Source organism: Aspergillus thermomutatus (genome assembly GCF_002237265.1).
Source record: "Aspergillus thermomutatus strain HMR AF 39 chromosome Unknown NODE_28, whole genome shotgun sequence".
Classification (NCBI taxonomy): Eukaryota; Fungi; Ascomycota; class Eurotiomycetes; order Eurotiales; family Aspergillaceae; genus Aspergillus; species Aspergillus thermomutatus.
Genome location: NW_020798076.1, coordinates 79646 through 103201, shown reverse-complemented (window position 1 = coordinate 103201; position 23556 = coordinate 79646). Strand labels below are relative to the sequence as shown.

General features: G+C 51.3%; 11 protein-coding genes across 11 annotated transcripts; 4 read left to right on the top strand and 7 right to left on the bottom strand.

Moving 5' to 3' along the window:
- Positions 1–278: 278 nt before the first annotated feature.
- CDV56_108195 (uncharacterized protein) lies at positions 279–2558 on the top strand (the record flags this gene model as incomplete). The annotated part of the gene is made up of 4 exons (XM_026761814.1): positions 279–1334; positions 1454–1523; positions 1626–1717; positions 1770–2558. The coding sequence occupies 4 exons, from the start codon at positions 279–281 to the stop codon at positions 2556–2558; spliced, it is 2007 nt and encodes a 668-aa protein (XP_026617154.1).
- Positions 2559–3153: 595 nt separating this feature from the next.
- On the bottom strand, positions 3154–3879 carry CDV56_108168 (uncharacterized protein; the record flags this gene model as incomplete). The annotated part of the gene is made up of 1 exon (XM_026761787.1): positions 3154–3879. One exon carries the CDS (start codon positions 3877–3879, stop codon positions 3154–3156), a length of 726 nt encoding a protein of 241 aa, XP_026617153.1.
- A 1179-nt stretch (positions 3880–5058) lies between these two features.
- On the top strand, positions 5059–5481 carry CDV56_108113 (uncharacterized protein; the record flags this gene model as incomplete). Its single annotated transcript, XM_026761732.1, has 3 exons — positions 5059–5102; positions 5153–5210; positions 5269–5481. The coding sequence occupies 3 exons, from the start codon at positions 5059–5061 to the stop codon at positions 5479–5481; spliced, it is 315 nt and encodes a 104-aa protein (XP_026617152.1).
- A 125-nt stretch (positions 5482–5606) lies between these two features.
- Positions 5607–6968, bottom strand: CDV56_108065 (TPR domain protein; the record flags this gene model as incomplete). The annotated part of the gene is made up of 1 exon (XM_026761684.1): positions 5607–6968. One exon carries the CDS (start codon positions 6966–6968, stop codon positions 5607–5609), a length of 1362 nt encoding a protein of 453 aa, XP_026617151.1.
- An 800-nt stretch (positions 6969–7768) lies between these two features.
- Positions 7769–9633, bottom strand: CDV56_107973 (flavin-containing monooxygenase; the record flags this gene model as incomplete). Its single annotated transcript, XM_026761592.1, has 4 exons — positions 7769–8236; positions 8291–9013; positions 9066–9439; positions 9492–9633. The coding sequence occupies 4 exons, from the start codon at positions 9631–9633 to the stop codon at positions 7769–7771; spliced, it is 1707 nt and encodes a 568-aa protein (XP_026617150.1).
- A 591-nt stretch (positions 9634–10224) lies between these two features.
- Positions 10225–11564, top strand: CDV56_107906 (serine hydrolase domain-containing protein; the record flags this gene model as incomplete). The annotated part of the gene is made up of 4 exons (XM_026761525.1): positions 10225–10749; positions 10799–10901; positions 10964–11095; positions 11149–11564. The coding sequence occupies 4 exons, from the start codon at positions 10225–10227 to the stop codon at positions 11562–11564; spliced, it is 1176 nt and encodes a 391-aa protein (XP_026617149.1).
- A 382-nt stretch (positions 11565–11946) lies between these two features.
- CDV56_107813 (Zn(II)2Cys6 transcription factor domain-containing protein) lies at positions 11947–14457 on the top strand (the record flags this gene model as incomplete). Its single annotated transcript, XM_026761432.1, has 1 exon — positions 11947–14457. The coding sequence occupies one exon, from the start codon at positions 11947–11949 to the stop codon at positions 14455–14457; it is 2511 nt and encodes an 836-aa protein (XP_026617148.1).
- Positions 14458–15206: 749 nt separating this feature from the next.
- Positions 15207–16495, bottom strand: CDV56_107740 (uncharacterized protein; the record flags this gene model as incomplete). The annotated part of the gene is made up of 3 exons (XM_026761359.1): positions 15207–15460; positions 15525–15657; positions 16100–16495. 3 exons carry the CDS (start codon positions 16493–16495, stop codon positions 15207–15209), a joined length of 783 nt encoding a protein of 260 aa, XP_026617147.1.
- An 873-nt stretch (positions 16496–17368) lies between these two features.
- On the bottom strand, positions 17369–18593 carry CDV56_107656 (uncharacterized protein; the record flags this gene model as incomplete). Its single annotated transcript, XM_026761275.1, has 2 exons — positions 17369–18294; positions 18356–18593. The coding sequence occupies 2 exons, from the start codon at positions 18591–18593 to the stop codon at positions 17369–17371; spliced, it is 1164 nt and encodes a 387-aa protein (XP_026617146.1).
- Positions 18594–18956: 363 nt separating this feature from the next.
- On the bottom strand, positions 18957–20241 carry CDV56_107586 (uncharacterized protein; the record flags this gene model as incomplete). Its single annotated transcript, XM_026761205.1, has 3 exons — positions 18957–19856; positions 19917–19969; positions 20025–20241. The coding sequence occupies 3 exons, from the start codon at positions 20239–20241 to the stop codon at positions 18957–18959; spliced, it is 1170 nt and encodes a 389-aa protein (XP_026617145.1).
- A 495-nt stretch (positions 20242–20736) lies between these two features.
- Positions 20737–22634, bottom strand: CDV56_107482 (uncharacterized protein; the record flags this gene model as incomplete). The annotated part of the gene is made up of 8 exons (XM_026761101.1): positions 20737–21037; positions 21098–21316; positions 21376–21996; positions 22050–22075; positions 22142–22192; positions 22260–22397; positions 22456–22486; positions 22543–22634. The coding sequence occupies 8 exons, from the start codon at positions 22632–22634 to the stop codon at positions 20737–20739; spliced, it is 1479 nt and encodes a 492-aa protein (XP_026617144.1).
- Between the last annotated feature and the right edge of the window lie 922 nt (positions 22635–23556).

Here is a 23556-nt window from a genome sequence, read left to right as displayed (position 1 = left end):
AATTTGTGTGCCATGTCTGCCAGAAACGATTTACTCGAAGGTAGTTGGCCCGCGCGTTCCTGTGTTCTGCCCATCTCGGACGATATATCTGTATGTTGCATTGGTGATTGACAAAAGTGGCGACTCCTGGACAAAGTGCATCAATCGCCTTGTATTGTGATTTTTGAACTTCATGTAGGGACAAGTCGTAAGGCTGACTTTTCTCAAGTGACCTTCTGAAACGTCATTCAAAAATTCATGGCAAGAATGCGGGTCGCCAATATCTCTCTGATGCGCCTATGCCGGACCCTGCGAGCAATCCGCACCTTGACTATGATGATCAACAGCTTCAGCAGACCCACCCTAGGGCTGAGGACATCGACGAATCCCACATGCATATCGTCCTTCGTTCATCAGATACACGGCCCGTGCATTCCTTCGACTCAAGGTATCCTGAAGTGTTTAACGCGATCCATGACTCCACCCGGGATGTTGAGGTCAGTGGAGGTCTTAGTGGTAGCCATGATGAAGGACAAGACTACAGAGCACCTTTGGATCCCAACACATACTCATCAAGCAAGTCGATCACCCAAAGCAGTCCGAATTCCGGTTCGCCATGGCCCTACGGCTCTTACGGAATGTATGGAGAAGGTTGTCTAGATACTGATCTAGCCTGGATCCTCGACATTGATTTAGTGGACTATCCCGGTCTTCAGAAAGACCATGGCTTCAATCTCGACAACATCGGATCTCAAGCTTATCCGGATCGGCATTATGAGCGGCCCATGCCCGGTAACATTTCAACCATGGGCGAAACAGCCTCCAGGCATCAAGGTGGTCAGACATGCGATTACCCGGCTGATGACAACCAAAATGATTGGCCCGACGAAGATCCCGTTCCAGGTGCACCAGCGCCGCCTGAGATACCACCAACCGACATTCCCGGTCAGGAATCGTGGGTAGAGCCTGACGAAGTCAGACTTTTCCGTAATCGGTACAAAAGCGGCCACTGGCAATTTCTGGGAGTAACACCTGACGTGAGAGCGCGTTTGTTGGCCACCTTAGCTGATAGTGCTTCGATCGAGCATGGACTCTTGCCGCCAGATGAATCGAAGTTTCCTGTTCCAGAGGTGCTTGAGTATTTTCTTTTACTCTTCTTCGAATTCGTGCATCCTAGGTTCCCTGTTCTTCACAAACCGACATTTAGTATGGCCGCTGCGCCACCATATCTGGTGTTGGCGATGATCCTTCTGGGCTCCAGTCACTCTAGGACAAACCGAGGGAAATTCGTTGCTGTGTACCTACACTCAGCTACCACGATGTTTATGAGGCTACATGCCTTGAAGCCATCATTCGTAAGAAACCCTTGGCCATTTTCACGTCGAGTAACATCACAGGACTCGGTCGTCGCTATCCCAGCTGTATTATTTTTTAGTCCATTTCCAAAATCTTGCTAACCGGTTTCTGTGCTCAGCTTCGCTCGGTGGAAAATATTCTGACGTTACTGTTTCTCTGCGTCTCCGGCGCTTGGTCTGGACATAAAAGTGAGTTTGAGTTTGCAGAAGGGGCTCGTGGGATCCTTGTTACTGCTTGTCGTCGCTGCAGGTTGCTTGATTGTCGTCCAAAGCCCCTTATTAAGGACACAGGAGCTACACGGTCTACGCGAGCGAAGCTTCTTGACACTTGGAAGGCCTGGATTGAGCTGGAGCAACGTAAGCGCCTGGGACTTGCCATATATGTGCGTCATCTATGACTTGGTGTGGTAGAAAGTACTAACAGCAGGAGAATAGATGTTTGACCTTCAGTTTCCAGCATTGTTTCACAATCAACCATACATTTCCAAAGGGGAAACTGTAAATCTGGTGTTGCCTTGCGAAGCTGCATTCTGGGAAGCCAAGTCTCCTGAAGCGTGGAAAGTCCTCCTTGGTCCCGCCGAAATACCCTCTGCAATGTATTTCATGGTTCCGTTGGATACTTGTCTTCTTTATCCGGAAATCAAACATGACCCTCCTTACGCGCCTATCGACTCCTACAGTAAAATTATCCTCATGTACGCTTTGTTCGGCCACATTTTCGAATGGCGACAGAATATGAATATTGTTCTTCATTCCGCCTTCATCAGAGGCCCAGAGAGCATTGGGCCGGCTGAAGGTCTCGCCGACCGTCAACGATGGCTTCGCAATGGTCTCAAGGCTTGGCTCGATAACTACCACCACTCGAATACGAGGGGGAACGCATCCCAAGCTCCACCCGCGGGACTCCTTTTGCATCATCTCGCGAACATATACTTGGACATAAACATCTCCGATCTCCATTTGTATGCCGGACGTTCGGGGTTAACTGAGGACATCCAGCTAGCTGAGGATGCGTTGAGAAGATGGTGTCAGAGCTCGGGTTCAAGACGTACGATCGAACGCGTCCATGAAATGCTTGATCTGGCTCGCCGAACCATTGAGGATGAAATAGCACCTACATGCAGCTTTGAGATCTCGGTTGCATTGTTGACCGGTGGATTAATATGTTGGATGTACGATCGATTGGGCGGGGATGCCCCATCTGGTGATTGGGTATGTCATTGATTCCCTTTCTCTTCTTTCTGGTTCCCGTACATCCTTCTCTCTCGCTTCCTCAACCGGCACTGGGGGGAAGAAACGGGATCCTCAACGTCAACTGATCAGATAGATGAGTCCTCGAGCAGGCTTTAGCTAACATGAAGAACCAACAGTTGCAACAAGCAAGCCAAGCGCTTGAACGACTAAACAGCTGGGGTATATGTACCAACTTTGCTCAAATATTGAGAAAGTTCAGCCGCTAATATGTGAATATTGTCCCTTTCCCGTGAATTGCTTTGCGACGACCTTTTCTATCCATGTGTGCAAATGGTCGCACGCCCTGGACCCGCCACCATACAATGGGGTTTTCAGATATATATTAGTCTATGCAACAACGGATGAGGACTTTTTCGGCGGCCAATTCCGGCTTATCGGACATGTCTCCAGCTCAAAGCCGTATACATATATAAGTTTATTGAGACTACTATCACAGGTTTGAGAGCATCAACATTCTATTCGATGTTGGAAAGCTAACACATTGCCCAGACTCGGCAGCTACCCTCTATCTCGATCACAAATCTCCCACCTTTGCCTCTAGCAGCATTGCAAAGCAACTGAGAACTTATTTGAGCTCACCCTGTCCAACGCAGCGCTTGACAGGGTAAGTATCTCTCAGACACGTCGTCACCACGCCCTTCACCCAGTTCAGCGTTGCGGCATTATAGGTATAAGTCTCGTCGGTAAAAGAATCCGCCTGGTAGTACTCAAATTGTCCGCTGCCAGGCGAGCCAGTGAAAACATAACCTCTTTTCCGGTGCGTCAAGGGATTGCTCACTATGGCCCCCCATTTGTTCTTCGGGATGGTCATGGTCACCGTGCCGGTGAGGGTGCTAGTTTTGGTGTACTGGTAATTTGTGGTCACTCCGATTTGGAGGAATTTCTCGACGGTCGCAGTGAAGGAAGCACCGACCGAGATGCTGTTGGCTATCATTTGGCCTGCTGCCATGGCCACGGTTGCGTCGGCTTGGTTGGCGTGGACAATGGTGGACATGGGAATGTCCCAACCGAGGAACTCCTGATCGGGAAGGGGGATGATGATTTGAGGGCCTCCGCGCTTCTGCAGGCCGTTGAAGTTGGTCGAATTGAGGGACCGCGGGATGTTGTCGGTGGGAGCCTCGAGCAAGATGCCGTCGAGGTGAGAGGCCAGATCCGTTTTCTCAATGGTTTTGGTAGTTCCATCGGCGAGAAGCAGGATCGCCTTGTCGGCGTCGACATGATCTGTGGGAAGTGCCGCAGCGAGAGCGCTATTGGCAAATAGAGCTGTGAAAAGCACGAATGGGAGCTTCATTTTGTGCTTGTTCAAAGTTATACACTTGAAGACCTGGGACGAAAATGCAAGGATAGAAGGTAAAAGATATGAGGAAGGACCAGCCTATATAGCATGAAGCCGAAGGATGTGATCTCAGAAGTGTGCCGTGCTAAAGGACCCATGTCCCAGTACATGGACGGTGGATTCCCTACAGACCTTGTCCATCACACATTGAATCGAATATTCGGAGTTACGTGGGATTATCATGGTCAATCTATAGGAATTCTCCGAGGAATGGCCGCCGACGCTGAGTACCTTGAGACATATCAAGTCAAAGGATCAAATCCTGACCCTTAACACGCAATAAAGCTCGCCTCTGGCGAACAGATTGACCAACAATAACCCGCGATGAACACATGGCGATCGATTTTGATTTCCGTCTGAAGATAGCGTCTGCGGACCCTGTTCCTGTCGATCATCCCATCCTGACCCCATCACAGAACCTCATTGGATGTGATTCAGCCCAGAAAGACACAACGTTGGCGGTCTGTAGATCTTTGCCAACCCGAGAGAGGATAGAACATATCGGAGCTTTATTGACGAGCGAGTTCCGACCTCAGTGAGAGAGAGATGCGAGAGGGACCAGAAATCTGACGCCGAAACAGCCACGGGGAACTGTTATCTGTCATTTATCTGTTGCAGCTCCTTTATGGATGACATCTTGGGTCATCCCGTTGCATAATAACGGTCGAATCCGATAGGACAATGGACTCGAGAGATTCAACCCGTTGAATGCCCCAGGACCGCAGGAATCGGCAACCCACTACCTTTATTAGAGTGAAACATGTACCAGGCTGCAGGAATCTACTATGCATTGCCTTGTTAGATTTTCATTGGCCAAAGGAGAGAAGTATTTGGTCACGTCGCTGCCGGCCAAGATCCTAGCACAGCATTATTGAACACCTGGACGAAATTGTCTCAGCGCTCGCTGAAGCTGTACGGGGAATCCTCGGGCTGATCAACCTGTGCGAGTTCGGCATCACGACCGCCAGGGGACTTTGTCGAGCATTGTGCATAGAGTTGATACTCCTGGGTCCTCCACTGGCCCTTAAGTACCTGCTGGGTTCGTCGAGAAATAGAAGTCATAGAAGTCAACGCTCATTCTCAGTCCTATACACTCCTTCACGAGCTTTCCTCGCCCAATATACCCGTTCAAACATGAAGGCCTCTATCTCGCTCGTTGTTGCTAGTCTGGCCGCTAGGTCAGTCGCCTTATGTCCATGATGATTGAGGCCATACTAACGGCTAGAAGTGTTTTTGCGGACCTACACTACACTGGGATCTGTGTTGACAATCCTGCCAGGGATGTGGTACGTCGCCTCAAGGTCTATTTCGATGGTCTAGAACAATTCAATTGACAATGGTTAGACCGTATACAACAAGCAAGCGACTGAAAAGGCATGCGCGGCATATAAAAGACGCAACACGGGAAATGAACAATGGGATCAATGCCCGGACTGTACACTGAAGAGTGACCAGGACATTCTCTTTTATTGCCAGTCGGCGGCGCAGCACATCGGGGGAGACGAGTTGGAATATTACTGCAAGCAGAATGGGGCGAGCAGCAGTGTGGCTTGGTGAAGGGAGCAATTAAACTATATTGCTGAATTTGTGCTTCCATATACAGAGATGACTCCGGGAATGTGAGAAGTCACCAAGCTCAGAGAATAACATGATAAAGAGCTGTATATAATGCCTCCCGTGAGCTAATCCCGAGTGTCACGAACGTCTTTTAGCCTTTGGCAAGCGGCTTCGCATGACCTGCGAACAGGATGGTCTGATGGACAGGCTGTTTTCGCTGCCGCAAATGCAGTCTCGAATGTGTCCCGCGCAGTACGCAACTTTCCCTGGCGCTCATAGAACATTCCAAGAGTGAACATACTCCACAGCGTCGAGGGATCATCGGGACCCAACACCTTCCGCTTCACATCAACCAGAGAAATGTTTAGCTCTGTCGCCTCGACACACTTTTCCTGCCACGCCAGCACATTGACCAGGTCCTCCATGCTAGCTATTGTCCTGGAATGTTCAGGACCTAAGATCCGGACTCGTCCCTGAAACGCCTGTCGGTTCAGATCTTCTGCCTCGGCGAATGCACCGCGTTTCTCTAGTACTTCGGCCAGGTTACTACACGTTGATAGTGTATTGGGATGATCGGGTCCTAAGACCAAAAGCGAGCCCTCAAGGACCTCTCGGTGGATTGCTTCGGCGGAGGAATGGTGGCCACAGCTCTGTAGCACGCCTGCCAGGTTGTTCAACGACGTAAGCGTGTAGGGATCTACCGTGTCTAGGGCGTGCTTGTCTTTCGAGTGTCTTCTAGTCTGAACTGCTCGCTTGGCGAAATCAGCCGCAGCATTTGTTCGACCATGATCGAGCATCAGCATTGCAAAACTGCTCATACACTGTAGCAAGTCCGTGCTGTTTCCTCTGATCAATTCCACCTGTCGATCGATGGTGTCTCTCAATAGCGATTCCGCCTGCCCTCCTCGCTCTGTTACAAGAAGGAGCTCGCCCAAAAGCCTTACACTGTCCATGGTTTCAGGGTGGGTGCTGCCCAGAAGCTCCTCGCGAAGTGCGAGTGCCTGTCGAAATAGGCCTTCTGCCTCCTCGCAATCACGTTGATCCCTCATCACTCGCGCCAGATTTGTCATGCTGGTGATGCTGGAACTGTGCTCTTCGCCATAGTGCGCAAAATACGCCCTCATGGCTCGTTCCAGCATCCGACGCGCTAGGTCATATTCCCCTTGTTTTTGTAAGAGTAACCCAAAATCGTTGAGAACCCGCAATGTCACAAGGTCATCGCTCCCGAGAGCCTCGTCGGCAGTTCGCAGGGCGCTTTGGTACATTGTCGCAGCTTCATCGTCGCGATCCTGCTGCTTTAGAATCCCCGCCAGTGTAGTGGCCGTCGTCAATGTTTCGCGATGGTGGTCCCCAAGCAGTTGTTTTTGCCCGTCCAGAGCATGTCGTGCTGTTTTCTCTGCCTGCATCAATTGTCCTCTTTTCCAGAATGCCTCCGCGGCGCGGCTGAGGTCTTTCAGAGTGTCTTCTTGGTTGGCTGCTGCAAACATGTTGGCGACTCGTCTCTGAGAGTTGACGCTGTGAGAAATTCATGGAGACATGGCTGATGGAGGGGAAGATCCACCCTTTTAAGGACTGCCTGGAAGATCCCTCGTATTCTTAGACTTGGCATCCATGATTGTCAATGTTTGCTCAGTCATGACAAGCTGGCTAGTGGGAATGTTCGATGACACCTATCAAAATTTGTCTTGCATTTTAGTGAAGGTCCGAAGTGCTCTTTAACACCAGGGCAGTCAAGTATTAGCGGACATCTACTGTCTTTTGTAACTCCCTCACTGTTTGATCTATAGATCTACTGTCTGCAATCACTATGGCTCATCTGTCTCGAAATTTATGTGATGCAGCTTCTCCAGAATCTCTCTAGGCATCAAGACGAAAGACATGCACAGCAATCTCACTGTTTCTATTATTTGCAGTGGCACATTGGCGGGCAAGGCAGTTTAGATATGCCTCATGATTCAAAATGTCCAAAGTCACCTCAAGTGAGGGCTTCATGGTTCTATCTTCTTTCCTTTCAAGAAGATCATCCACCGATTCCTAAGTGATGAATGGTCTTTAAAGACTTGCCTCATTGTGACACAGCCAGATCCCTTTGGTGTTCTTGATAATCTGATAAAAGTATATCGATGATAAGCTGGCTAGGCACTTGCTCTGCTCACTGCAGCTTTTAACGTATATTGCAACGATTTCATATTCTCTGCTGGGGCTTAGAAGATAACTAACACATCATACTTGGGACTCGACCTCGCTCAACGGTTGAAAACCTTTCATTTACCCTATTGAATCTCGCTCAGGCCTTGACGACGTCGAATCCCTCCTCCCAATTATCCAGGGCCCTCCGAATTTCCATGGCATAAGTGGGGATACCACCAGCGTAGCACACTGGTTCATAAACCTTGCCAGGGATGCTGCCACCCATGTAGGTCGACCTCGTCGTGGGAAAGAGAGTCCGGTCGTTGAGCTCGACAACATGCTTCTTCCACTTATTAGCGGCCTCGATCTTGGGATTGATGTACTTGATGCCATTGGCCTCGATCTTGGCAATAGCGTCGGCGATCCACCGGCCCTGCACCGCGACTGACGTGGGGCCATTGCTCAGGAGCGTCGGGCCGTGCGGGCCATAGATGTGGAACATGTTGGGGTAGCCACTGACGGTGGTGCCGAGGTAGGTCTTTGCGCCTGGGATCCATTCCGTCTCGAGCTCGGCGCCGTCGATGCTCCTCAGGCCGAGCTGGGTCATGACGCCGGTGACAACATCCTGTGACTGTCAGTCCGTGTGCTGTCTTGCTGGTGTATCAAGCGGAAAACCTACAAATCCAGTTGCGACAGCAACGACATCAAGCTCATGGTGAGTCCCGTCCTCGAGGGTGATACCGGTCTCGGTAAACTCCTTGATCGGGTTGTTCTTGATGTCAACCAGGTGCACCGATTCCCGGTTGAACTGCTCGAAATACGTCTGCTCCAGGCACGGCCGCTTGATACCAAAGTAGTGCGGCATCTCCCGCGGCGCAAGCAGCTCCCTCAGCTTGGGGTCGCCAATACGAGCGCGGGTCTTCTTGGCCCAGAAATCGTACGACTCTTTGTTGGCCTCAGGGTTGACCAAGTTATCCTTGTACAAGGAAACCCAAAAGCGGAAGCCGCCGTCCTGCCAGACGCGCTCGTATAAGGCCTCGCGCTCCTCGGGGGTGTCGTCGAAGGTGTTGCGCTCGCACCAGTCGTACATGAAGCCGGCAAAGGTGGTCTCGCGGTACCGGAACAGCTCCGGGTAGTAGGGCTTGATGCGCTCCTGCTCCTCGACGGTGAGGTCGCGCTTGCGCATGGGCACGGCGAGGTTAGGAGTTCGCTGGAAGACCTTGAGGTCGCCGGCCACGGGGCCCCAGGCCTGCGTGATTTGCACACCCGAGGCGCCGGTGCCGATGACGGCACAGCGCTTGTTTTTCACGTCGACTTCTTCCTCGGGCCAGAAAGACGAGTGGTGCACGATGCCCTTGAACTTGTCCATGCCGGGCCATGGGGGAATATAACGCTTGGCGGCCTAAACGCTTGATCAGTAGACGCTCAGTTGACTGATGGGTGCAATGACTTACAAAGCCGGTTCCGAGGACGAGGTACTTGGCCTTGGTCGTGCGACCATCTGCAGTCTTAATATTCCATTTCCCCTCCCCGGTATCGAACTGCGCTCCAATCACGACGGTGTTGAAAGCGCAGTCCTTCTTGATACCAATTACCTTGTCGACGTGATCGAAGTAAGCACGCAGGTTTTTGTAGTCGGGGTAGTTGTTTGGCCAGTTCCATGTCTTGTACACCTCGGGCCAAGAGAACTCATACTCGGGGACTTCGGAGTCGACACCGGCGCCGGGGTAGCAGTTCCATCGCCAGGTGCCACCCGTATCGTTGCCGGCCTCGAAAATGACCGTCTTCAGGCCGCGATCGCGCAGGGTCTTGAGCATGAAGACACCGGCTGTCTCGTTAGCTGGTGGATGAAGCCTGCAAGTGATGGCGACTTAACTTACCAAAACCGGCACCCACGATCAAAGCATCGACCTCGAGGTTTTCGGCATATGGCCCAGTCTTGTCGGCGTGGACTGCCGAGTAGTCGGTGAGCTCGGTGTTGTACTTCTTGGGCCTAGAGACCGTCTCTCCTAGGCTACCCATTTTGATTATTGCAGTGGTTGTAATACTCGACAGAAGAAACACAGTTTGAGATGTCATTCGGAATTTTTCTTTTTCGGACACCTATTTATATTGACTTCGTTTCTATACATGCCCTGGTGTTGAAGTTAGCATCCGCTCTCAGCAGTGTCACATGAATCATCATGATACAGGTAACCGCAGCTCTGTCGATCCAATCCATTGTACGCGTTCGATCTAGATACACCCGGCCGTCATGCACCACGACATGTCATTGGTTCCCCGCGCGCCCCAGATTCCATTCATCTTTAGGTGTGCTAGTTGCGGTTGCGGAGACGGTGCAGCCCGCAATCCGCAGTCCGCAGCGGTTCCGCAAAGTGCGGGTCCGCAGTTGTATACAGCCGCTCCAGGATCAGGGGAACTCCTCATCGGTGTCACAGGCAGACTGGGGATTGGAGAAGTTATTTCAACGGGCTGTTTAAACTGATCGTTAAATAAGCCACGCTTGCACTCCCGGGCACCCTCGCTGTTACCTTGGAGGTAGATCTAACCCTATATACTCAAGACCTATAATTTCCCGGACAATCTCCCACCTTTCCTCATACAGCTACCAACATGACTCTCGATGCGGAAGTGACCTCGCGTCTCCGCGACATCATAGACACGGCCTGCGAAGACCAACAGTCCGGTATCCCCGGGACCACGGTCGTCGTCGTTGGCAAAGATGGCAACGAACTATTCGCTCACTCTGCCGGTAAGCGAGGCACGGGATCCAAAGACCCCATGACTTTAGACAACATCTTCTGGATTGCATCTTGTACGAAGATGTTGGTGGGTGTCGCCTGCATGCAATTGGTTGAGCAGGGCATTCTCAAGCTGGATGATGGGGCGCAGACAGAGAGTCTTTGCCCTGAATTGAAGAATCTCAAGGTTTTGCGGCCAGATGGCAGTTTTGAGGAGAAGAAGCGTGCAATTACCCTGCGTATGCTGTTGAGCCATACTGCCGGATTCGGCTATACTTTTTTCAATGAGAGACTGAGACAGTGGTCGTATCCGGTTGGCGTGGATGAGTTCTCTGGGCGGATTGAAGACATGAAGCTGCCTCTGCTTTTCCAGCCCGGGGAAGGTTGGGAATACGGCGTAAGTGTCATTCATTCAGGGCCATGAAGCGCATCGCTGATGAAAACAGGTTGGTATCGACTGGGCGGGAATCGCACTGGAGCGCGCCACTGGCCTGACGCTCAACGACTATCTCCAGACACATGTTTTCAGCCCCTTGGGATCAAGGACATGTCCATGATTCCGAGCCACGACATGCGCCAGAGGCTGGCGTATATGAACAGTAGAAGTCCAGACGGCACTCTGAGGGCCCGAGACCATCTTCTTCGAGCGCCTCTGGTTGTTGATCCGGACAACAAGGCCGAAGTCGCCCGAGTGTTCAACAGCGGCGGCGCAGGCATGTTTGCCAAGCCGCAGGAGTACTGCAGTGAGTAGCCCCGAAATCCTGGCGAAATTCCACACACTGACCTGTGACCGCAGAGGTCCTAGCTGTGCTGTTAAACGACGGAACGTGCCCTAGGACGGGCAGCAAGTTGCTTCGCAAGGAAACCGTCGACGAAATGTTCTCCAACCAAATCCCCCATTTCCCCAACTACAGCCGCCAGGGCATCCCAGCTGCAAAACCGGACCTGACAAACCCCATCCCTGAGCTGTACCCGGTTTCTGGGGACCCTCCACAGGGCTGGGGCCTCACGTTCATGCTGAGCAACGGCGGCGCGACAGGGCGGTCGAATGGCACAGTGCACTGGGCTGGGCTGCCGAATTTGTGGTGGTGGGCGGACAGGGAGAAGGGCATTGCAGGGATTGTCTGTACGCAGATTCTGCCGTTCGCGGACGCCCAGGTGCTTGGACTATGGGGAGCAGTCGAGGCCGAGATATACAAAGGGCTTGCCTAGGTCCCTAGCTAGTTGTCATGGATCGATGCTCTGCTGTGGTCTTTTGGCCGAGCTAGAATCTATATCCGCGATGAGCTTCATAAAACACATCTTGTCCGTACTTTACGCACCTGGGATTCAGACTCGTACGCCGTGGCATGTACCTGTAGCCTGTACACAGCACACGTCCGAATCCAATCCCAATCATGGCCAATCATCGTCGAACCAGCAACATAAATGCGGGAAATCCGGGGAAATGCGGGGTATCCAGGGACCCACTGTCTGTGTATAAGGATCTCCCGGTTCCCCGCCTTTTGCCGTCGTCCAACTCGCCCCGCGACTCCACTAGCTCGACTTCATATTCTTCACATCCAACATCTCGAATTCTCACACAGTGGTCGGCATGCCTGTGGAGAAACACGCCACAGCGCTCGCTCAAGGATCCAGATCCAGGCGTCAGAAGCACTCTTGTGACCAGTGCAGAAAATCCAAGCGAGCATGCGATGCACTGTGTCTGGATCTGACCCGTCGAGCATCATTTAGCACCGTCGATGGCCAGCGACCACCATGCTCCTACTGCGCCAGAACAAAGAAACGCTGTACCATGGAATGGGCCCGGTCACAGGCTCAGTCTGCGCTGAAATTCCCTCGCCAACAACCCCATCCCGAGCGTTTGAGTCGAGACGTTCTCTTCCCATGGAAGGCTGATGAGCCCCAGGCCGAGACTGGATCTGGAACATGGGATGACCTGCTCGGAACGAATCCCTGGGAGCCAGCCAACGTCGATCTGTCCGGGTCGTTGTTGGACTATGATTCGATGCCGCTCAGTTCCATAATACTCAATGATAACGAGGTCCCCCAGGAAGAGATGCAGACGGAGATGTCTGACGCATTGACGTCTGCACGATCTCTGTCTGATCTCCTGCTACCAGACTTATCCAGTACCTCAGACCTCGAACTTGATCCGATGTGCCATCAGACGTGGCCGTCCTCCCAGGCGTCCCAGACGTCTCAGACGTACCACAGCCTCCAATCGACCTCTTCAAAAAGCCCCTGGCGGCCGAGTGACTCCGCCTGGGTGTCCTGCAACCAGCCATCCTCCCACTGGAACAGCCCCCAAAGCTCGCTCTCCCCATTTTCCATCGACCAGCAAATGATCACCACATCCAACTACCACCTGACTTCAGCAAACCTGCTCCAAATCTACCACGACGTGCTAGAGCACAACCTATCGTGTTGGGTGACCGAGATGACCTGTCCCTACCAGCGCAATACCACCCACGTCGTGCCGGAATGGGGTTCATCGTGGTCCAACAGGATATACCAGCGCACGATCAAGCTCGATCGCGTCGCGCAGTCTTGCAAGCTTCTGCAGCTAACTCGCTCTGAGGACCAGGCCGCGTCCAAGGCTCTGCACCTTGCCATCATGGCGTTTGCTACGCAGTGGGCGCAGGGAAGCCGTCGGCACCGCGAGAAATATCCCACCGGGGCTCTCGATCATGGCGCGGACGAAATTGCAGATGGCATCGCCGACGAGTTCGACCGCATTCTGCAGCACCACCTTTGGGACCAGGCGCAGCGCGCTCTGCAACAAGTCGCCGATCTCGAGTCGTACAGAGTGGCTTGTGCCGAGCTGATCTTCGGATTGACACAAAGGCCATGGAATCCCGGCAACCAGACTCCTGGATATAGGATGGAAGCACGAGGCCGCAAGTTTGCCATGGACTCGGTCTTGTCACAGGTGCGTGATATAATACGCAAGGAAGGGCCGCCGGTATACTTGGAGAGCGCCGCTCGAAAAATGCACGCACTGAAGTATCGCTGCGACGCGCTCGAAAAGGGCCTCGGCAAGCAGTGCGGCAGTCGAGAGCAGGGCGCCCACGGCATTGCAGCCATGAGTTCCGAGGATCGAGCGACGATCGGCCTGCTCTACTGGCTGGCCATCATGGTCGACACCGTCTCCTCGTCCATGAACGAACGGCCCGTCGTGGTGGTGGATGAGGACTGCCAGCACGAAGCGCAAAAAGAGATCCAGCAAGCTGCGAATATGGACAAGTCTCTCGCACGAAGCCGGTGGGATCTCGACCTTTTCGTGCAAGGAAGCCTCGAGGAGACGCATCAAACGCACTGGCCCTGCTCCTACGAGGCCGCCGCCGAGGATGTCATCAAGTCGGCGCCGGTCAAAGTTCTTCTCTTCCGCCACCTCTCGTACCTACAGAACGCCATTCGCAAGGGCGCTCATGAAGAGCAGATCGAGGACATCATCCGCAGCACGACGGCGCTGTATCAATACTGGAACAAGACGCACGGTGCCTTCTTCGGCGAACTCGTGCAAAACTACAGTGCGGTTCCGCAGCGTATCCAGAGCTGGTTTGTCTGTATCTCTGCGCACTGGCACCTCGCAGCCCTGATGCTTGCGGATCTGCTGGAATTCGTCGACGAGAATGGCCTGGGTATGGAAGATGCCGCTTGCAGTCGTATCACCAGTCGAATGGCTAGGAGAACTCGGAAGCATAGTGCCAGGGAGCTATCAGCTCTGGCAAGAGTCGCTTCACCGGCTACCCGAGATGCCAACCTCGGGGTGCCGCAGATGCCGGACTTTCACCACGCCGTCAACGAGGGGACGCTACTGACTGAGCCATGGACGATGATTCTGATCAGGGCGTTTACCAAAGCTTGTGTGATCTTTTTAGGTGAAGCAGAGGAGTCCTTGCGCTATGCCGGGACTACTCTCGGGCACAATAGACATAATTTTGAGCGGAATATGGAGCAGGCTGAGGATTGTATGAAGGGGCTGTGGCTGCTGGGTAAAAAGTCGGATATGGCACGGAAGATTGCTGAGACACTTTCACTCGCGTTGGGAAAATTGCGGAATGAGTGTGGAGAGTATCAGTTCGGGCTCTCCGGGCTATAAGGCCCTCTGAAGAGATCAAGGCCAGGTCCAGATGTGCCGCGGACAAACCGTGGTGCCAGAGAGTGACCTGGATTGGTCCAATGGGGACCTATATAGCTTATCTAGGTCCCCCTAAATGCAAGGAAGCCCCTTTCTTTTGCTTCCTCGCGCTACATCTTGTATCTAGAGTCGACTATAGCTGTTCTCAATACTGATGATTCATCTTGAAGATACTATTCACCTCTATGTATTTGTGAGACCCTCACATAAACCCCTAGAGTGCCGTGGTCAAGACTAGCGAAGGTAATGTAATGTTGTATAGTTATTGACGTCTTAAGATAGGTGTTTTCGTCGGCGATGGGGTTAATTCTTAGCCTTCACATTCTGAGCACACATGGACACGGTGTGTCAGGACACAAGGCATGATTGTGGATGGCTTAGCTGGTTTCATCCGAAACTTCCATCTCCACTTGAAATGCTCTTACCTATACATGAGGGTGGTGGAATGAGGGTGGTCAACGGAGAGGTGGTTAACCCCATGGAGATGAGAGACGGGCACCCGACTACTTGGGATGTGCCGGCGACTAGCTTCCACAGACGACATGGAACGGACTGCGATATGTCGGCTCATATCAAGGATCAACGTATCATTCTTGACACTACCTCTATGTACAATAAGTAAAAGGTCCCGGGCGTGTACAAGGTCCTTCTCATCCAGCCAAGTGTTCTCCTGATTGTCGTACCCCAGCCATTTGACCAGGTACTGCGTTTTAGTCTTTCCAGCCTTGGTGCGGTGGTGCCGCTTTGCCATGATTCTCCCAACTTCGTACTATCTTGTCCTTCCATCTGTATCGGGCGTGATTGGTGGGGTGCGAGACGTTCGAACGGGTCGTCGCCCGATGGATAAGGTTCGAGGTGCGCAATCGAGATGACGGGATGGATGCGCCACGATTGCGGTATGTCAAGTTGGTATGCCAGGGATCCGATGCGTCGCAGTACGGCGAACGGTCCTGCGAAATGGTCGCTGTACGTTCGGGATAGCACTTGCGGTGTTGTGTGTCCTTTGTGTAGGGCAAGGAGTACCTTACTGCCCGGCTCGAACATAATAGTCTTGTGAGCTCTATCATATTGATCTTTCACGGCGATCCCAGCGAGCTTGAGTGCTTCCGCGGTTTCGATTTGTGCCTTAAAGCTCTGCGTACGGCTCGTGCCTCGCAGGCCCTAGGCGTTTGGTAATGGTAGCTTCATGCCGTACATGAGTTCGTCTGGTGAAAATCCCGTCGATGCGTTGCGATAGCCATTCAGGGCCTCGGGTACCTGGCGGAGTTCAGGATGTGCCGCTGAGACTGGGTATAATACTTGCGAGGGCCATGTTCCTGGAGACTTTAGCAGTGCTTTTTGAACCTTCAAATCTCTCAAGGCCTACACTTAGATTCTTAGCAGGGCTGTTTGAACTGAAAAGGACAGATAAGTATGATTTTTCTGTTTATACTTGGACATGCTATCCATGAGGCCGTCAGTGATGGTTCAATATCTCTCTCAGGGCCGTCTGAACATCGGTAGCCTGCTCAAGAGAATAGAACTCTCTGCCGTCGGGAAGTGGGGTGCTCAGACGCGAACCCCTGATTGTGTCTGTGGAACGGTCGTACTGGAAGAAGCGCACCCTTGCGAGGATTCCATACGCGGGGCGTTGCGCGGTGGGCCGCATTCCATGCTTCGTGCCCAGATATCTCTGTAGCTGCTCTGCCCCGTCGTCCCAAACTCCATCCTTCCCTTCGCCTTTTGCAGACTTGCATTGAGTGATTAGGAAGGACCGGCGAGTTCCTCCCGCGACACTCATCGTGTGAAAGTCGGAGAATCCCCTCTTGCCGCCGTATTGCCTGTGCATCGCCTGGGGCTGGGTGACGAATCCATTGACTGGGTCAAAAACCCAGTTTAATATGGAGTTCCAGACTCCATTGACCTCTCCTTCCATACTCTGTGGGTTTAGGCGACGTATCTCAGCAGCTATTGCAGGGATGTCCGTGTGCTTGGTATAGCTGCGCAACGGACCCATCATCCCAAGCCCAGGCGGAAGTATGTATAGGAACGTGTGTATATGATTGCAGCATGACAATAAAGATGCTTTCCAGAAGCAAGATAATCCATGCGGGGATGCCATCATCAAAGAACTGAGCCAGTAGTTTGAATGACCGATCCGACCAGTCTTTGCTTGGATCCTGGAATAATGAACCGGACTTGAAGGTGGAAAGCCGTCCAGACTGAATTATTCATTTGTGACAAGGACCCGGCTTATGACTCCGTTAGAGCTCGACCCGACGTAGAGGCCATACTCAAGATAACAAAACTGTTGACGGGATTGAAAACCAGTTCAATGTGGAGTTCCAGACTCCATTTACCTCCCCTTCCACACTGTGTGGGTTGAGGCGACGTATCTCAGCATCTATTCCAGGGATGTTGATGTACTAATCTTGGTCAATCAACAGAACGAATCTCCATCAAAGTCCAATACGTACAATGCTTTCAATCCTAGCAGGATTTGATCGATAACAGTCATATTGTCATCGAGTTGGTTGTTTTGGTGGGCTTGGAGAGAGTGGTAGGAAGAAAGAGAAACATAAGCAGACTCTGGGGGCGTAATATATCTGGATGCTACCCCTCCAAGGTAAAGTGGAGCAGACAGGATGGTGAATATACGCAATGCAGGATAGTGAATATAGTAATACTTGATAGTGAATACAAGAACATCTACTAGGTTGTGAATAACAGCCTAATGTACAACCAAAAGAACAAGAAAAAAGAAAAGAAATAAGGGGAGAGGAAGGAAAAGCCATTAATTAAACTAGCTTCTAGCCCCTTAGCAATAGATTTTTGATATCTTAGGACTATCAGCGAATACTCCAGATCCATAACTCGAGCTTCTACATCCCAATCACTGGCCAACGCCCTGATTCAAAAGATGTAGAAAACCCTCCTTGATGCCATTGAGCAGTTTCAGCGTTCGAGCACGATTATTCAACCCACTATTACAATACCAATCGTCGTCTAATAGTAGCTCCTCGATCCCCAGGCACAGACCCGGCCAGTTTACTGCAGTTCCGGCCTTGATCAGGTCGTCGAGTTCAAACAATAGCGGTGTGTTGCATCGTGCTTGCCAGTAAGTGTTGGGCAATCTCCATCGAAAGGCTTCCAGTAGATTTCGTGTATCGTCAATGCGCTGCTGACAATGAGGCTGAGTCTTATACATCAAATCCACGATAGTCACCGCAAGATCGAGAGGCAAGCAGAAAACCGGCGACTCGATCTTATTCTGTCCTTGACCAGAATTGTCTCTTTGTGACAGAAGATTTTGAGTGATCAAGCGCTGGATGTCAGGAATTCTCAATGGACTCCCAGGGGCATGCCACTTCCTGATTGCATCCGGGTACTCAGGACAGGAGTCCGGAGTACCCTGCTCTGTGGGCCAGTGTGGGCCTTTGTTATAGCAGACCGCATCGACAGACACATGGTCTAAGAAAACAGCCCAGTGCCTTTTGTTTTCCTTCCAAAACCCTTTGACAGCGCGGACAAAGGCATGGAGACTTGACATGATGAGATCATGTCCAACAAAACGGTCGAGGAGCAGCCAGCAGTGGGGATGAATCGGATAGGCTATGCGTTCCCCTGCCTCTCGGTTCCAGTCTGGTTCGAACAGATTCGCCATGTGGAAGTCCGCATTCCAATGGTTCTCTGTTAGTGCCAGATTTAGGAGGGAGGCCCTTTGGGGGTCTCTCGGGACGGGGCGTGGCCGGAAGTTAATGGAAAGTCCGTTGGAGATTCCAGATAAAAACATCTGGCTTGTCTTCGGATCGTCGAGGACTAGAGAATTCGACTCAATCAGCATGATCATGCCCGAGAAGCTATCGAAGTGATGGCTGACTTGCTCGAAACCAGAACGACCACAGATACGGATATTTCACAAAGTCCGTCTGCTCCAACTCTTCGGCTGGGACAATTACAGATTTCCTCCGACGCTTGTTTGCAAGCTCTCTCCAGTCCTCTCGCTCCTCCAATACTTCCTCAACAGCGTACATGGGAAGCTCAGCTCCACAAATCACACAGCAGAGCGTTGGATCCCGCTTGGCTGGAAGAGTCCTGCAGCGCCTGTTGATACCCATCTTGCTCTCAACCGCACACGAACATATGGCTACTGACAATAAGCGTCATGCAAGAATACAACAAAAAAATTTGCAAACTTCAAAAATGATGTCATGTTGAGCCGTTGAATGGCTATACGAGAAGTCGATCTCGGAGATAATAGTGATGTCAAGGGATATGAAGCTCATCCATTATCTGGTATCTCTTTTGTTTACGATTCTACGCTCTAATATATTGACAGACATTTTCATTGTCCTGGTTTGAGTACATTTGCCGTAATGATATATATACTGAGGAGCGAGGACTTTTCACTTATATAAGTTTTATAGACTCTACCCATTATGGGTTTAAGCCTCGCCCAGCCCACGAAAGGTCGGAAACTGTTAATCTAACTGGCTAGACACGTAGGCAAAGGTTTCCAAGGCCTTCAGGGCCTCACCACTCGCGATACAAGACCTTGCGAGACGGACACCTTCCTTCCATCGACCGCCACCGGGGCCCCTCTCTGCGTTGGCATCCTCCTGAGATGTATCACAAATTCCAGAGGTAACAAAAAGCGCGGCAATATGCATGAGCACACATTGCAAAACAGGGTCATCGTCAGACAACTGATTATGCAAAACCCGAGAAAGAACAACAGCCTCCTGGTCAAAACTACCTTTCGCCTCAATGCTGGTCAGTGGATTTTCCGACAGCCCAAAGTCCCTGGGCTGCAGGCGAAACTCCTGTATCCCTGAACCGTTGTCCTCAGCGGGTAGATCCCTGACCATCCAGCACGAGGTTGAACCCTCCGGACTGATAATATCCATTGAGTCATTCCCACAGACGACGAGGGCTTTCCTGACCCCCATGTTTTGGATAGCCTGTGCCAAAACAGGGCCGAGGACTGGATTCGCCACACCGACCACCCGGGCCTCCAAGACGCAGCTGGCATGGATGGGATGTAGCAATGTGCTCGTTAGGTCAAATATCGTCCTGATCCCCAGTCCCAGCCGAATGCGATTGGCGTGTTGCATTTCCGGAGCAAAATTGCGCTCTGGGAGAAACGCATAGTTGCTGCGTTTGTAGATTTCGGGGACTCGTTCCGCCGTGACCTTGGCCAGGAGCGGAGCGTTTGGTTTGATGTTTGAGAGGATGTCCTCAGTGTTAGCCGAAGAGGTTGGAGATGTCGCGCTCAAGTAGCCATGCTGGGCGATGAGGAGCATCGACGATGCGAGGACTGACGCCACGGCAGCCACGGAAATGATCGCGGCCGCATTTCCTCCTGTTCCTGAAATATCACACTGGAATAATCGGCAAAGTTAGCTCTTAATTGCCCAGTTGTACTTTTTGATGGCTACAACTTGCCAGTCCGCCCAGATATTGTCCGCACGTTTTGTTCCGGTCCAGAATGACCCTGTTTAATGCAGCTTCATCGACTTTTGCCTGCGACGCGGCCAGCGAACGAATACACTCTGAAATTACGTTCACATCTTTGTCTTTATTTCGGTGATGCAGTAAAGCCAGAAGAGCAGCAGCTTGTAGTTCACTAAGCTTCTCATCCAGGAGCAATGACAGGGCGTTGGCGATCTCGGCGGCCAAGCCTGGGTCTGATGCATCTGACTGTTGAGCCAGTTTTTTCAGTGTCGGCTCGATTGACACATAGTGTGAACTGCCTGGATGTGCCATTACAAACAAAAATATCTTATACTGATATTGTGTATTCCACAACTCCTGTAGAAATGGAGTGGTTAAGTCTGGGTGGGAAAAGTGGCCAGCGCATGCTTTAAATATGCACAGCCCATAAGCATGCTCCATTGTGATAGGAGACAATTGCCCGATGATTGTGACTCATCAACTCCAGACTAAATAGCTAGGTAAAGGCTTAAAATAATTCATTAGGTGAATATAGCTGGTATAACCCAAACCTCAATACAGGCCCTTGCTACAGCAACCTGCAGCAATGTTCGGCTGCCAGAATGATGTGAGTGTAGAACTCCAGGTGCCCATACATGTCATGCTATTGGGGCCGTGGGAGAGGTCTTCTTTTCAGTGTACACACCATACCTACGCCTAAGTACTATCACTGGGGTGTACAGGACCTACTGGTGGCCGCTGTACGTGCCATAATTTGACCACTATGTCCTTATTATTAGCTGTGAAGGTAGCTAAGACAAGGCAAAATCATGCCAATGTGTCCGCAGTCCATCCATTGTCCCAATTGTACAGGTTATAAGGAGTCACTCCTGTTAAAACGGGATAATTCTGTTGATCATCCGACAGCGTGCAGTTGCCTGATCCCTGCAAACACGACGCGATGAATTCGCCCGTATGCTTTCCCTCGAAATAGGCTCCTTGCAAGTAACCGAAGAATTCCTGGCTAGTTGCCTCCCCGGCAAAAAATAAATTGCCCACATTGGCACGGAGGTTCTGATGCGCCTGGAGGCTCGTGGCAGGTGGCCAGTTGGAATATGAGCCGAATGCCCTATCTCGCGGTCAGTAGCAAAGAAACCGTGCGTGGTCCAATACAGAAGGGGAAACATACCAAGGAGTCTGAGTCCATCGCTTATACCACAAATGCGAGGGATCCGGGATGTCATTGCCGTACATGGATCGCAGAACCGCCATGACCTCCTTTTGAGTCTCTTCGTTGGATTGCGCCTCGACCCGATAGGATTGATCGTTCACCACTGTTGCCACAAGAAGCCCCGAGCCCTCCAGGACCCCCGGCAGGTCTAGAGGCTGGAACTCCGGGTAGTAGCCTCTAGTGTCTGATCCGCGTAGATGAGGTACTGCGCATTGTCCCAGAAGGGCTCGTCAAACTGCATGAAGATCTTCGTGTACGTGCCCAGCTCGAAGCTGCTAATGGCCGAGACTTTCCAGTCAGGGAGCCGGGGGGCGAATTCGACGACTTTCTTCTGGAGCACACCGAGTGAGAAGGTCATGATGGCGTAGTCGGCGTGGATGCAAGTGCCGTTGTTTGTGTGCACAGTGACTGCATCCTTGCCATATTCCACTCGCGTGACTTGGGTGCTGAGCCGGAGTCGAGCGTCATCCTGGGCAAGGAAGGTCGCCGCCTCTTCGCGAATGATAGTGGCGAACCCGCGCTGGTCATATACAAAGAGATTCTCCTCGGAGAAGTATTTGAACGTTGCATTTTCCGCCACGGAAGTGTAGACCTCGGAGCTCTCTTCTGGACTGTAGATGAACTCCCCGTCAAAGAGCCACCATTCCGCGGTCTGCCGATGGGAGTCATTCTTTGCCGGATCCCAGCCCTGTGTCCGGAAAGCAGCGCGGAACGTGCGATCCTGGAGATTATTGAGTAGCAGAGATCCCGCGTCCACTGTGACTTTATCGAGTGCGTCGCTGAACTCGCGAATCGCATACTCAAAGTCTGCGGGGCCGTTTGCGTCAAACATTGTCAAGTTGTCCTGATCGGTTTCACTACAACATTCAGCTCTGCTTAATGTTCGGACTCGCAATTTTCCTCTGCTTACAGGGTTTTGATGTTGTATTTCTTGGCCTAATGTACGACTATCAGTGTCTTTGCCGTAAAGTAGGTTTGTTGCAGCTGTGATGGCTGTCTTACCAGAGTATAGATAGGGTTTTCTGGGCCATCGTCTTTGACAGTTCCTTGGACCTGAGAGCATAATTTCGGTTTTAGGACATTGGCCAAATATTCTCTTGAATCAGTCAATATAACATACCCAATTGGCTCCTGCTTCGACGGTATACGGTGAGCCATCCGGTCCTTTGCCAAACTTGACATTGTGCATGCGACCCCCAATCCGATCCTGATACTCGATGATAACGAAATCATTGATATGGTTGGCTGACAGTGCCTCCTATATCGTGGAGATGCAATTATTATCCGTGTGCACGTCGCACAAGAGGCTGACCTACTGCCGCTGTGATACCTGCCACACCTGCGCCTCTGCGGTGATTTAGACATGATCATTATGTAGCAAGAATAAAGAGGCATAGGCATACAGCACAGCAACTTTCGTTCTCTCACATGTCTCTTGACCCTCCACAGCCAGGGCATAAAGAAAGGTACCGACCAGAGTACACGCTCGCTTCATGGTCCTGGTGATGCCGACTAGTACTTTTGAAACAGTACGGTCATAGAATTGGCCAGAGGAGGCTTCTGAACTTGGCAGAAATACGAAATACTCGGGGCTTTCCTGAGACTATATGGAGCTTCCGATCGGGTGAAGTTTGCTGGGGTATTTGAATATCAACCGGGTGCCTTCTGACTGTTACACAAGATTCCTCCTTAATGCAGGTGACATTCCTGTGCTATTGCAATCTGTCAAGCATATGTAGGCCTGCCCCTGCGAATATTCTGAGCCTGAGTTGGATTATTTAGTTATGGAACGGTTAGTGTGCTCTTTTTGAATAGGATCTAATTATCCAGGGTGTAGAAGACCAAGCACTAGGGGAATGTCAGCCATTGATGGACATTTGGCACAAGCACTGTAGATTTAAAATGAAGATGAAAACAAGGGATTGTGTAGAGACTATCACTTCGAGGTACTTGATGCTTTCTCCAATTTCCGTGGTTAAATGATATACTTATGTATGTTCAGAGGAAAGTTAGATATAGGCAGGTAATGAATGGCATTCTTGCTGCCTCTGGAATGCTTGAACAAACATAATTTGGATTATCTTCCTTGCATCTGCTTACTTAATTATCATACTACAAACTTAGGCGTTCGGAGGGGGTAAATCATTCAACATCCCCTTAGAATAGTCCAATCTTTGTCCGAAAATGCCTGTTCAGGGGCCGCTTGCATGAATACTGGTACGAGTCGTCACAAGAAAGAAGGAAAGCAAGGGATGGAAGAGAAAGACGAGGGTCTCTGGTTCTAAGCGCGGAGAGCAGCCCGCCATGGTAAGTTTTCAGTTGGAAACAAAATATACTGCCTTCTTTAAGTGCACTCTTGTTCTGCATTCTTGCCATCTTCAAGGCACGCGAGGACAGCTCCATGAAGATGCCAACAG